The sequence below is a fragment of the Paroedura picta genome, chromosome 1, assembly GCF_049243985.1.
Source record: "Paroedura picta isolate Pp20150507F chromosome 1, Ppicta_v3.0, whole genome shotgun sequence".
NCBI classification, from domain to species: Eukaryota; Metazoa; Chordata; class Lepidosauria; order Squamata; family Gekkonidae; genus Paroedura; species Paroedura picta.
Genome location: NC_135369.1, coordinates 97,688,196 through 97,703,109, shown reverse-complemented (window position 1 = coordinate 97,703,109; position 14,914 = coordinate 97,688,196). Strand labels below are relative to the sequence as shown.

The 14,914-nt window shown below is 39.2% G+C and overlaps 1 protein-coding gene across 1 annotated transcript in view; it reads left to right on the top strand.

Moving 5' to 3' along the window:
- The window catches only part of OPRM1 (opioid receptor mu 1), a 42,887-nt gene extending 28,219 nt beyond the window's left edge, over positions 1-14,668 (top strand). Inside the window, exons 3-4 of the mRNA XM_077349196.1 lie at positions 3,625-4,145; positions 10,474-14,668. Of these exons, the coding sequence (XP_077205311.1) occupies positions 3,625-4,145; positions 10,474-10,533 (581 nt within the window). The 3' untranslated portion in view covers positions 10,534-14,668. The remainder of the gene's footprint in view (positions 1-3,624; positions 4,146-10,473) is intronic.
- The last annotated feature ends 246 nt before the right edge of the window (positions 14,669-14,914 follow it).

Below are 14,914 nucleotides of genomic sequence, written 5' to 3'. Positions count from 1 at the left end.
CCTTCTTCTTTTGCCCTCGATCGCTCCCCGCATTAGGCTCTTCTCCAGGGAGTCCTTTCTTCTTATGAGGTGGCCAAAGTATTTCAGTTTCATCTTCAGGATCTGGCCTTCTGAGGAGCAATCAGGGCTGATCTCCTCTAGGACTCAACGGTTTGTTTGCCTTGCAGTCCAAGCAATTCGCAAGAGTCTTCTCCAGCACCAGAGTTCAAAAGCCTCAATTCTTTGATGCTCGGCCTTCCTTATGGTCCAACTTTCACAGCCATACATTGCAACTGGGAATACCGTAGCCTTGACTAAGGGCACTTTTGTTGGCAGGGTGAGGTCTCTGCTTTTTAGGATGCTGTCTACATTTGCCATAGCTTTCCTCCCCAGGAGCAAGCGTCTTTTAATTTCTTTGCTGCAGTCCCATCTGCAGTGATCTTGGAGCCCAGGAAAATAAAATCTGTCACTATCTCCATTTCTTCCCCATCTATTTGCCAGGAATTGAGAGGGCCGGATGCCATGATCTTCGTTTTCTTGATGTTGAGTTTCAAGCCAACTTTTGCACTCTCCTCCTTCACCTGCATCAACATGCTCTTTAGTTCCTCTTCACTTTCTGCCATTAGAGTGGTATCATTTGCATATCTGAGGTTGTTGACATTTCTCCCTACAATCTTGATCCCTATTTGTGACTCCTCTAATCCCGCCTTGCTCATGATGTGCTCCGCATACAAGTTAAATAGGCAAGGCGGCAGTACACAACCTTGCCGAACTCCTTTCTCAATTTTGAACCAATCAGTGATTCCATGTTCAGTTCTCACTGTTGGTTCTTGACATGCATATAAGTTTCTCAAGAGACAAATAAGATGCTCTGGTATTTCCATCTCTTTAAGAACTTGCCACAATTTGTTGTGCTCCACACAATCAAAGGCTTTAGCATAGTCAATGAAGCAGAAGTAGATGTTCTTCTGGAACTCCCTAGCTTTCTTCATAATCCAGCGTATGTTGGCAATTTGATCTCTAGTTCCTCTGCCTCTTCGAAATCCTGTCTATACTTCTGGAAGTTCTCGGTCCACATATTGCTGGAGCCTAGCTTGTAAAATTTTGAGCATAACCTTGCTAGCATGAGAAATGAGTGCAATGGTGTTTGAACATTCTTTGGCATTGCCCTTCTTTGGGATTGGAATGTAAACTGACCTTTTCCAATCCTGTGGCCATTGTTGAGTTTTCCAAATTTGCTGGCATATTGAGTGTAGCACTTTTACTGCAGCACCTTTTAAGAATTTGAATAGTTCATCTGGAATGCTGTTACCACCACTAGCTTAATTGTTGCTCAGACTTCCTAAGGCCCATTTGACTTCACATTCCAGGATGTCTGGCTCCAGGTCAGTAACTACCCCATTGTGGTTATCAGGGATGTTAAGCTCACTCTTGTATAGTTCTTCTTTGCCACCTTTTTTAAATCTCTTCTGTTTCTGTGAGGTCCCTACCATTTTGGTCCCTTATCATACCCATCTTTGCATGAAATGTTCTCTTCATATCTCCAAGTTTCTTGAAAAGATCTCTGGTCCTCCCCATTCTATTGTTTTCTTCTATTTGTTTGCACTGTTCATTTAAGAAGGCATTCTTATTTCTTCTAGCTTTTCTCTGGAATTCTGCATTCAATTGGGTGTATCTTTCTCTTTCTCCCTTGCCTTTCACTTCCCTTCTCTCCTTAGCTATTTGTAAAGCTTCCTCAGACAGCCATTTTAATTTCTTGCATTTCTTTTTCTTTGGGATGGTTTTAGTTGCTACCTCCTGTACAGTGTTGCGAACCTCCATCCATAGTTCTTCAGGCACTCTGTCTATCAGATCTAATTCCTGTATATTCATCGGGGATATGATTTAGTTCATACCTGAGTGGCCCAGTGCTTTTTTTTACTTTCTTCAATTTAAGCCTAAATTTTGCAACAAGAAGCTGATGATCTGAATCACGATCAGCTCTTGATCTTGTTTTTACTGACTGTATAGAACTACTCCATCTCTGGCTGCAGAGCATATAGTCAATCTGATTTCTGTGTTGACCATCTGGTGATGTCCATGTGTAGAGTTGTCTCTTGGGTTGTTGGAAAAGAGTGTTTGCTATGACCATTGTATTCTCTTGACAAAATTCTACCAGCCTGTGCCCTGCTTCATTTTGTACTCTACTACTAGTGCTCTCTCTCTCTCTCTCTCTCTCTCTCTCTCTCTCTCTCTCTCTCTCTCTCTCTCTCTCTCTCTCTCATGCAGAACAAATGGACATCATGTCTGTATTCATTTCAATTACGGGGAATGCGCCAATAGCTGTGTTTCCACCTCAAACATTAATTTAGAATGCCAATATTTTAAGTAACAATGCATCTATTGTAAACCCTTTTAGAGTTGCCATCTCAGGTGGAGAACAAGAAATTCAAATAATAATAAAACAATAGCAATATAATTAAAACCATAATAATATAAAAATGTTAAAAAGTTGTGGCAATTGTCATTTCTCATCTCTGTAAATGGTATGGTTTGGCTTATTAGTATTACAAGTGGTGGTGGATGTGGGGGGGAGAGGAAGAGAGGCCAAATTTTGTTGTTCTAGTATGTTCCCTGGCTGGCCTCAACCAAAGGCCCAGATGAAGAGTTCTGTTTTACAGGCCTTGTGGAACTTAGCAACCTCTGTCAGTGCCCTGATCTTTTGGGGGAGCTTGGGCCACCAGGCAGGAGGCCAGATATATATTTTTGTTGCCCGACTCATTCAAAGTTAATCAGCTCAGCATAAGTGCATTTTAACTTACTAGATCACTGAGGAAGCTGGTCTTTGTTCCTCATATGTTTCATGTGTTGTTGTTGATTGTATTACACAGTGTATATAACTGAGATTTTATTAATATGTTTAACATTGTTGTTGTTGTTTCGATTTTTATTTCCTGCTGCTCTCGAGACCGTCTCATGGTGGGTTACAATAGTCCACAATTAAAACCCCCACTAAAACCCCATTAAAAATTGTAAAGGAACATAAAAATTACAATACATAGATCAACTTGCATGGTGGTATAAATCCACTACATCCCACCCCCTCCCCCATAAACATCATCCAATAGGGAAGTGGAAAGAGGAGTGGATAGAGTTGGAAGGGACCTCCTGGGTCTTCTGGTCCAACCCCCTGCACTATGCAGGAAACTCACATCCCTATCGCTCATCCACTGTAACCTGCCACCCCTTTAAGCTTTCACAGTATCAGCCTCTCCATCAGATGGCTATCCAGCCTCTGTTTAAAAATTTCCAAAGATGGAGAACCCACCACCTCCCGAGGAAGCCTGTTCCACTGAGAAACTGCTCTAACTGTCAGGAACTTCTTCCTGATGTTTATACAGAATTTCTTTTGAATTAATTTCAGCCCATTGGTTCTGGTCCGTCCCTCTGGGGCAAGAGAGAACAACTCTGCTCCAAACCTCTACATGGCACCCTTTTAAATACTTAAATAAAATATCAGCATGAACTTTTTGTTTTAGCAGTGCTTTTAACATACTTGCTTTGAATTATAATACAACAAGGAACATGTGTGTGAGGTGGGGTGGAAAACAGACATTTCAGAAAATGCAATAATTCACTAATATTACTCTGGTTTTGTTTTCACAGGTTCTATTGATTGCACCCTTGCATTTTCTCATCCAACATGGTACTGGGATAACCTGCTGAAAATCTGTGTTTTCATTTTTGCCTTTGTTATGCCAGTCCTCATCATCACAGTATGCTATGGACTTATGATTTTACGCCTGAAGAGCGTCCGAATGCTTTCTGGCTCCAAGGAGAAAGACAGAAATCTCCGAAGGATCACAAGAATGGTCCTTGTAGTTGTAGCTGTTTTCATAGTGTGCTGGACTCCCATTCATATATATGTTATAATTAATGCCTTGGTCCGTATTCCAGAAACAACTTTCCAGACTGTCTCCTGGCACTTCTGCATTGCTTTAGGTTACACAAATAGCTGCCTTAATCCCGTGCTTTATGCATTTCTAGATGAAAACTTCAAAAGGTGTTTCAGAGAATTCTGCATCCCAACAACTTCAATGATTGAGCAACAAAACTCCACCCGAATCCGACAAAACACTCATGAACATGCCTCCACTGCCAACACAGTGGATAGGACTAACCATCAGGTATGACTAGCAGTGGAGATGTCATCACTGGATTCAGGAATTCCTCCTCGTGATGACATGAATTCTGAAGTTACAGTCTTTACTGATGTATAGCTTCTGAAATATTTACAATGCCCTTTTGATTTATTTTCTTTAACTGGGGTTTTATAGAGAGAAGGACTTATATAAGCTTGTTATATAGCTTGAGTTCCCATCAGCTTTTGGGTAACCTGGGATCTCTTAGATGCATGATCAAGTCCCATGTATGACTCATTAGATGAGGAAAGAAATGCCTTCATGGTTTTTACTCAATGAATGTTTGTTACTGCTCAGTTTTCCAGAACTGTATATATTAACATACTTAATTAGAGCCATGGTCCATATAAAAATGGGCTATCAGCTTGGACCATCAGCCAGCCTTATGATCAGCTCTGTAGGCTTTAAACTGTCTTGCTCCTTAGCTCCTTGTTTGACACCTTGATAAACTTGCTATATATCTTTAGATATATCTCCAGCATCATGCTCTGTACTTTATGAGCATTTTTGATGATCCATTTTCATAGCAGTGTCTTCAGGATGTCCATTATAATGTTATTAAGGTGTAAACTTACTCTGAGGTACTTATCTGGCTGGCAGTTATTCATATAAACGCACAATAGGGAATTCTTTTGTGGAGAAGGTTGTGTGGGCTGAATATACAATTTTTCCATTATGTTCACTTAGTGCGTAAAAGCAAAATTATGTATCTAAACAAACTTCACTCAGTCTTGCCTAATATTTTTAAAGTGGCTCCTGAAGGTATCATAGAGCACTTTCAAATCTGTTTTAAAACAGTAAAAAATAACCAAAAAGGGTAAGTTGTTTTGTAGTAATAGAGTATTATTCTGTCATACCCATACTATAAACTGAAATTAGTACATATGATAATAAGAAACTATGATAGCGATTAGGAATGAATGACTTATATTCCTATTCCATGTTTGATTATTCAAATGCTGTGACAGCTCTAGTATTACCCCACTGATTATATAAATAGCTGAGTTATCCATTACTGGCAACAACTTTAAATTAGTCATGCATATTGCCATGCAACATTATATTTTTATACAACTGAAGTTTCTAGTACAATTGTAGGTAGTACATACATCTTTGCAAAGTTTAGATACAAACATAATAAATCATCTATTTCTCTTGAAAGCCAGTATAAGAATCTTCAGCTACAAGAATCAAAATGGAATGGGGTGGATCCTGCAAATCACAAGATCAAGCTGCTTATGGAGTTGGACCTTCCCCATTTTCCCCATCAGCCTCCTGTGACTTCAAAAAAAGTATTTTGTCCACATGGTTCTCCTGACCGGTATCAGGGTTTTTTTGGAATCACAAGAAACTTTGGATTGATGGAGAAGGTGAAGAATCTCTACCTCTATGAGCACCATCCACTGATAGTTCATAGGATCTAACTTTATAAAAATATCTTGAAACCTACACTTTAAAACCCTGATACATGACAAGAAAACCTTCATACAAGTATAGCACTATCTTAGTACTACCCTCAGAAATTGATCATTAATGTTAAAAAGAACTCATAAGAGATATTACTTACTTTCATGATCTACTACAATGAAGATTGACTTCCATGTCTAAAATTGTGGTTGAACTGAAAAGCCCATTCTGAGTGTCAAAGAAATTCAAACCACTCTAAAACTAGACATACAGCTTCTTCCTAAATCCTTCCCAATGATCTAGTGTTTAGTCAGTGGTTTGAATATTGGTATTATTTATTTCGTGTATTTATTTCATGTATTTCTATGGCACCATTCCATTCAGGAATACCCAAAGTGACTCGCATAATGAAATACAAACAAAATAAAAAGTAATTAAAAACCTAGGAACAATTAAATTTCTTTAAAAGCCTTCCTGAATGGATATGTCTTCAAGTGATACCTTCATGTGATCTTTAACAATTACTAACAACATTTCATTCAGGAGGGAATTCCGCTGTTTAAGGATGGCAACCAAGAAGGCCCCACTAGATAAACTTCTGAAAGCATCAAGTCTCTCATGATCACCAGTGCCCCTAAATTCACTCAGGTGGAAATGATCTTTCAGGTCCTTTGAAACAAAGCAATTCAGGGCTTTAAAGATTAAAACACAGCAATTAAGCCTGGAAACAAGTTCAAAATTAGCATAGGTGGTTATATAATGCACATTGTAATAGTGCCCTGATGTCATTTGAATCGTTTCATTTTATTGCCACAGGGGTATCCAGGTATAGCTTCTTCAAAATTAATTCTACATAGAACACATTACAGCTCCTGGAATGGCCACAGCTGATTTTTAATAAATACCCATCGACATATTTGCCACCTGTTTGTTCTGAAACAGGGAGCACCTCTGGATTCAGAAATCTTGTTATCTGCCTTGAGCTGATAGAGGAGGGTGGACAACAAGTGGAAAATTAGTGTCTGAATTTTGTGGAGAGTCCAACCCTTCCAGAATAAGCTGTACGTCAATATCCATGACATCATTGTTCCTGATCCAAAAGCAATTCCGTTTTATGTGGATTTTCAGTTAATTGACTTTCATTTAATCTTTGATTGCCCCTTGGCACTGGCTCAGCATTTTTACCACTTTGTTGGAATTCGGTTGAGAGACAGAGTTATGCATAATCAGTGTATCAGTAGCACACCATACCAAATCTCCTGATGATCTAGAGCTCATTGACTTCATCTATGTGAAGGCTAAATGTGATGGAGGACAAACTGAAACCTTCATTGTCTGATGATTGCTTAGAATATTATATTAGAGAAATGCTCCTGTAAATAATTCCTGAATCTAAAAAAACCCACAACACAATATAAAAGCAGTGAAGTCCCTTGCCTGCTTTTCTGGAGAGAGAATGTGAATACAGAGATTTATGAACTTCACCCCCTGCTCCCATAAATTGTTTTCTATAACACTTTTCATTTAAAAAATAGTATTGAAATTGGTCTTGAGATTCAGACATAGAGGTCTACCTAGTGGACAAAATTAGCCAAGGGTTCACCATTGGCATGCCACCTCCAATACTATAAGAAAAGAGCATCTGTGTGCGACAAGTTTTCATATGAACATTCTGTCCAGTATTCTGAACTCTCTCAAGAATGTTTCCTATTTTTAAAAGGTGAGGGTATAATCTGTGTGGCCCCAAATCCACATTAATTCTTGTCATATAATTTCTGTAGAACAAATATCTAATGGGAGACTTTAGACCTAAATTACATGAGAATTCCGGGCATGCTCATAAAGAATTCTGTTAAGTTCCTATGTTTTTATTTCTTAAAAAACTAAAAAACAGTCTTCTTGATTATATTAGTTGAAGAGCAGTCTCCTGTGAATATTTATTGGCCACTAAATAGAATAGGCCATTAGTACCTTTTCATTCGCTTTCGCTTTCTAACTATTGCATGGGGGATGGGGGTGGCCAGTTGAGGGTTATGTGATTATCTTATGAAGAAAAGATAAATAGTGTCTGGCCTCTTCATTATGGAAATCAAAAACAGAGAAGTAAACAGAAAAGAGGAGCTGCCTTTTGGAAGACTATGTATCTCTCAAGCTGGTATTTTTTCATCCTAGCATGAAATTTAAAGTAACCTCTATTTCTTCTTACTATTAAAATGGCACATACTAGTTCTTTAAAGATTTATCAAAACTGAGGAAAAACTTATCCAACAATAAAATTGATGTTTGCAGCAAAACTCTCATTGACTGTTTATGCACTGGAGGTTTCATGCCTGGCTGCAGGCTGGAGTTTTAGTCACGGCAGGTTGCCCCACCTCTTCCTGCGCCCACAAGGGGGAGCATTTGGCCTGGTGTGCCTCATCCACCCCCGATTTGTGCTCTTGCATGGGAGCTGGGGCAGTTCCCAGTGCGTAAACGGTCATTGTGAGGATCTGAAATGCTAGTCGTGGAGCAGGGCTCCAGATACAATTAAGCCAATTGGATCCATGAGTCATCCATAGATCATTGGAACCATTAAGAGCTTCAGAAATAACTTGGATGGAAGAACAGTGTTTGCAGAGCCAAATATATATCTGAGGTATCAATAAAGGCATCTACACATAGCACTTAGCGTAAGAAACTTAAGTTTTACAAATGACATATTTAATTTTAAGGTCTTCTAAATCGCTCTGAAGTTTATTATATATTGATGGACTTAAAAAGCATTTTAATGCATTCAAGATTGTGGCATTATTCTAGGATGTTCATGCTAACAAAGCCACATAGAAAGAGATATATATGATGGTAAAACCTCAGCCATTCCCTGAAATGAAAGTATTTTCAATATAAGCATATTTAAAACTGGCATCATTCATTAAAAGCCTGAAATCCCACTGCACACCACTGCAACCTAAGAGACTACAGTAAGAAACATCACAGGAAGCAGTCATTATATCTAATATAGTATAAACAGTGAATCTTTGTTCAATCCAGTAGAAGTATGCTGGTATGCTGGTTTATCTCAGTTGCATCTGTCCCATTCAGTCTTTTCTGTTTTTGCTATTTGTTTGTGAGAACCTTCTAAAGGTCTCAAGTGAAATAAAAGTATTTGTGTTGAGATGAACCCAAGGGTCAAATGCTGAACAGTCAAAGGCATCAGTCACACAGTTGAGTGGATCTATTATACCTTTTCCACACAATGACTAAAGGCCAGACCAGCGCTCATCCGGTAGTGGGGCTAATCTCTGCTTCCAGATGACAGCAGCACTGGGCCGGGCCGGGCCCAGGTCTGGCCCAAATCAGGCCCTCCATTACCCTGCAGCAAGGGAATGTGTATGTTTCCACATTCCTTTTTTTGCCCCAGGTGCCAACAGGGCCTATTTCAGGGCAGGCCCATATGGAAGGGGAAGAGTTTTTTTTTTTTAAATCCCACCACCATGAAGTGTGGCAGAACCTCTCCATCCCAGCTGCCTCACTAGGTCCAGTAGGAAAATCTTCCTCCATCTGGACCCGGGAAGAAGCGGGGCAAACTGTCCTGTTGTAAAGAAATGGTGGCAGCTCAGAGGGCTTCCACCAGTGCAGAAAGGGTCAGAATGAGTTTTTCCAACCAGTGTCTGATTATTCTGGGCGAGATAGAATGTAACCAGAAAAAGGGAGTGTTGGAAAGGTTTTATGGAAAGTCCAGTGGAAATGGTAAAAATGGAAGAATGATTTTGGTGGAAGAAATTGGTTTAAACAGATGAGCACTTGAGGCTGGGTGAGATTGTTGAACATTAGAAAAGGAGCAACATTTTGATTTTATGAAGATCCCTTCAGATGGGTTCAGAAACATTAAAGGTCTACTGTAGAGTCAATGCGCTTTTTAAAAAGAGGAGAAACTGCCTTCCTGTGGTAATAATTTCATATCTTATTTTATTTTTAAAATAATATTTTTTATTCCAAGTATGAATGAGTATTGTGTCCATAACTGTTCAGAAGTAACACGCTTGATTGTTCACACTCAATTGTTCTTTATACATGTGTTGAGTGATTCTTGTGTTATATTCAACACATATTCAGCTGACTGTGTGTCTGAAACTCCTCATTTATCCAGCTTCATTTGTAAAATGGACCTGATCTTTCTTACAAGCAAGTATGTGCATGTATATTCAGGTTGTACATGCTTTCACTGTTAATATGTGAGCTATGCTTATATCCCATGCTATTCATGTAGGCACATTCTCATGTTATGCCCATGTCACAGATATTATATTGGCTGTAAATGTTCTGTGGGTGCCTGATGTGTAAGGTGATTCACAGTTTCCTGGAATTAGGGATATGGGAGTAAACACAACTCAGTTATTTTCACCTTCTGCTACTGTGACATACTGTGACATACTGCGACATTCATGTGACAATTTAATCAAGCAAACTGTCTTGCAATTTTAGCTCATCCAGCATCACAAAGAGCCCTGGGGCATGCTGTTTCAGTGGAGTAACACTTTCTGAACAAAACCTCTGGGATTCACGGGAGTTTAATCTAAGGTCTCCCAGTAAGCCATCCATTGGGTGACATATTCACATTTATGGTGATAAAGGGCAGGATAAAATTGTCTCCATAAATACTATGATACTAAATTGGTCACATCAGGTGCTGCTCATTTTCCATTGTGATGAAACATCTATGCTTATGTTGGAAATGGCCCTCTCTTCAGCCTTTGTCCAGTCAGAATGTCATGTGAAAGGGTATTCTTGACTACGCAGAAATACTTTATTCCACTTTGTTGACTGATAAAGGAGGAGCAAATGCTGATCAAATTCACCACTCATGGTTTGAAGACAGCTAGCTGAGGGAATTAGCTCATTTCTCATTGTATTTCTTTCCTTTCAGTTGGAGCTTCTGGAAGCTGAAAACCACACCACTGCCGTCACAGGGCCCCCTGCCGTGTAGCAGCCACAAGCCAGTGCCACTGAGTGGTCACACTGTTTGCAGTGGGAATGTTTAGGAAACTGATTTCCCTCTCCCTTTCCCAACCAAAGGCATCAGAATGATTTGCCTAAATGGCAGATTTTCATGATACGCTTCAATATGGTCACAATATGGTAATGGAATGCTACACTCATTCTCTTGGAACTAAAAGATAGTCACATGAAATATACACAGTTTCTAGGACTGTCCTATACAATATCCAGCTTACAAAACAAAATGTCCTCATAAAAACAAATATGAATGACACAGGAAAATGCTACCCTGACAGCAGTTAACACTTAATGAAACAGAGCAGTAGTACATCCAGTGCATTTGAGTACCATGTTAAAAGGGTTTCAGTGATCCTTTTTATGTACAGTTATTTTGTTACAGGATAATTTTCCATAAATATATTGCCAGCACACCCTACTCAGTGGGAAAAACAGGACACAAACTGGCTGTAGTAACAACATTTCCAAGCTACCTCTGAGCTACAAAAATACCCACTATGTTAGATGAACCTGAAATTTTCATTTGTCAAATAGGCTGATTTCACCTGGATCAATAGTTCATTCACACAGGAATGTAAACAAAAAGGTACTCTCCATCCATATTCTATGCTGAGTTAATGTCTCCTCCTTCTCGACATAGTTTTGAAAAAATCTGAACAATAAAACAATGGAATGTTCCTTTCAGGTAGTTGTCAGCATGTTCTGACAATGTTTTGGTGTTATTTCTGATTTTATCAAAAGCAGAGAATAACTATTATGTCTTGTAAATACCATTGTGAATACTTGTACAGTGTTAACAGTATAGCAGCAAAATATATGAGGTATTTTTCAATAATGACATTCATTTATTTAGCCTATATCCTGTGTAACTCAAACAGCTCTTTTGTATATTTAATGATAGAAGATAACCTGCATTTATATATTATTTCACTGGCCACAGATGTACAATAATTTATGTAAGTGTGCTGGGGGGGGGTGTATAAATAATATCATCTGTGAAATCATTAAGCATTATTACTAAGTATATTTAGAAAACAGATTTACTATTTAAGCTGCACAAAATTATGAATTTCTTTGACAATTAAAAGAAAGCTTTATTTATATGCAAAGTTATCCTAGATAAGGTTTCTGTTCCATTTAACAAATGCCTTCAAGTAACTCATACAATTAACAGCTGACACAAGTATATTCTATCGAAATAAGAGCTATCTTGTTTCTGGCCTAAGCAACAAAAATAATCATAAAGGCAATTTGTAGCTATATTGCAGTTTTGTACTGGCTGCTCAGCATATGCTGTGTAATTAAATGATCAGCAATTACCAAGAAAGCAAAAAGCACTTTGATGAATTTGTGTGCATTGTAAATAAACTGCATTCCCAGACTGCTTTCTCTTTTTAAGCTTCTACTACTGCATGCCCATGGCTGCTTTATTGTTAAATTATATAGGTAATGCTTGTCTCATGTAAAAATATTTGGTCATGACATAAATCCATTCTTTACATGAAAGTAAATTCAGAATGTTTATACTAAGATAAATAAGCAGCATCTTGACATTTTGTGTTCGTGTGTATGGGAGATTAGCAAAACACAAAAAAGTGCCTTATGTCTCAATATTGTTTTGAAATCATGCCTTCTTGGGTAACTCTTAGCTATTAATACATTGTATTTTTGAAGAGTTGATTTTAGTAACTGTTTGGAGTATTTATTCTTTTTAAGGAAAATAATGCATTGCTACCAGTCTGTCCCACCAACTAGTGGCTCGGCATCCTGCATCAGGTCTAAACTGATTTCCATTCTGCCTCTTAGCCATGCATCTGTTGGGCTTGTCACCCTTTCCCAACGAACCCACCAGCAAGACCTTGCTCAGAAGAAAAATGACAGCAAAACTACTAAGTGACAGTCACTCAATATTTTGATCTAGAACAAAAAGGAAGGTCTCTGGGAAGTCTGAAACACCAGAATTGGCCGGAAACAAGTAAGATTTTAACTGAGACAGCCCCCAACCATTCTTATTAGACTTGTACCCATTCCACACGGTGGCAGCTGAACCAGGCTTCCACTTGTTCTTTGCAATGGGGCAGTTTGCTCCCGCTGCTTCTTGTCTCTCCATAGGGGACCATTTCTGACAGCGCACACCACCCACCTCAGATTTCTGCCTCCACATGAGGCAGCTGGGATGGAAAGGTTCCATCGCATGGTGGGTGGGATGGGGTTTCCTTAGGAATGTGGTTGCAATACCAGGTGCCTAAACAAAAAAATGCCCCAGGTAGGTTGGTGGTGCTGCACAGCACCATGGAACCGCCCAGGGCAGTTTTGTCTCTCTTCTAAGACACCATAGTTGAACCAGGGCAGGGGAGGAGCTGGACCTGCATAGGCTGTGTTGGCACCTGGGGCAGAAAAGGAATTTGGAAATATCCACAAGTATATTTTGATTCTAGTCAAAGGCTGACCCACCGCGGTCCAGTTGGCACCAGAGATCATCCATCATAGTGACCAGCATGGTCTCCACCCAATGGCCAGGACAGAAACCAGACTAGTATGGGTCTATGGCCAAAGTTTCCTCCAATAGTGCATCATTGCACCATTTCTGAGATTTTTCAAAGCATGAATAATGTTTCAGGGGTTTCTCAACAATAAAAAAGTTTTAAAAGCCTGGCCTAGTCCTTTAAACTGGAAATACTAGAGTAATGCCCCCTTCCTTGAGAGCTTCCTTTAGTTTCAAGAACAGGAAGTCATTTCTCTTCTGTAGTAATCAAATCCTGCCAGTCGTTACATGGAGGTTGAGCATGAATGCAGCAGATATATATACTTCCATTTTATTGGAAAGTATATGGTTTTTTTATAGTCAACAGTTGGTCATTCTAAGTCTCTTGGCGGTAGAGTTTAAATAATTCTGCTCAGAAGTAAGTCATGTATTATTCCTCGGAAAATAACTTTAGTTCAAGCTTTCTCAAACTGGGTTTCATAAACTCTGGGGTTTTGCAACGACCCTGGGTGGATTAACTAATTTTAATATTTTATTTTTTAAAAAATGATCAGGTGATATGACTATTTATGGTCATGTTGACTTCCCCCCACACACACACACACACATAAAGGGCCAATGATGAGCCTGGAGGGGGTGGGAAGGGAATAGACCCTGGCCATACAAATTCTTGCTGGCCACATCACATGTGGTAGCGAATGCAGACCAAAGGGGTAAGTATTCTCATTTTAATTTAACTGCAGTGGGGCCAGTGAAGTGGCACGCCCCAGCCCTGTTTCTGCAGGCTCCATTTGGTGAAGAAAAACAAACTGTTAGCTAGCCCATAGTGCAGGCATGGTTCTGTTCAGAAATCATCTGAAAATATTTCTGTGCTGTCAGTTCCTGTGCTGTAGGATTGGCCTGGTGATGTCACATTCGGTGGGAATGTCTGGGTGATGTCACTTCTGGTGACATGTGACTTCTAGGGATGTGGCAGGAAGGTGTAGTCCGTTGACATCACTTTCTGGAAGCCTAAAGAATGTTTCAGATGTTTCTCAATGGTAAAAAGGTTGAGAAAGGCTGCTTTAGTTGCTAGAGGATTTTCATATTACTATTTGAAACATTTTCTTCTACTGGATCCAAAAATGGAAAGGGAGATTAATCAAAAACACTTTAGGTAGGAAACAGGTCCGTTAATATCTCTGTTCTGTCCTCTTATAGGTTTGTGGACTTATTTTTAACCATCTAAATAGGTGTCACACTCAGTGTTCATTTCAAAACTTTTACTGTACTCTAGAGGATACTGTAATTAAAAGAGAAGTTGTGGTTTCTCTGCAGTCATTAGCTTTTGAAGACCCTTGTGATCACTTGAAACCATTATTTCTTTGATGCTGGGAGTGGGTGGATGCCTCTCTGAGCCTAGCAAGTTTATTCTATGGGTTAGTCAAAGCACAAGGGTTTGAAATGTTCATGTCACCTTGTTGAAAACACTTGTGGGAAACCCCTATGGAAAAATATAAACAAACATTGAACTGTGCTTTTCTGAGAAGGCACGACCATGTATTGTCCATGTATTACCGCAAGTGATATCATCTTGCTTTCTTGCTCCCTTCATGCACAATAATAAAGAAACTGAATCAAATATGCTTTTCTTTCATGTCATTATGGATATGGCCAGAAATATGGTGGAACAGTTGTTGGACTTGACCCAAAAAAAATCATAGAAGATGTTGAAGCCCTGAAGATCAGTAAGAAGAAGACAAAGTGGTAATAATCACTTTGTGTAGATTAGAAGCCAATTAACCCATTACCAATACATACAACTTGTTTCGGCCCCAGTGCAGAAACATCTGAGAATTGCAAGAATATCCAGCTTCATAGAAGTGGT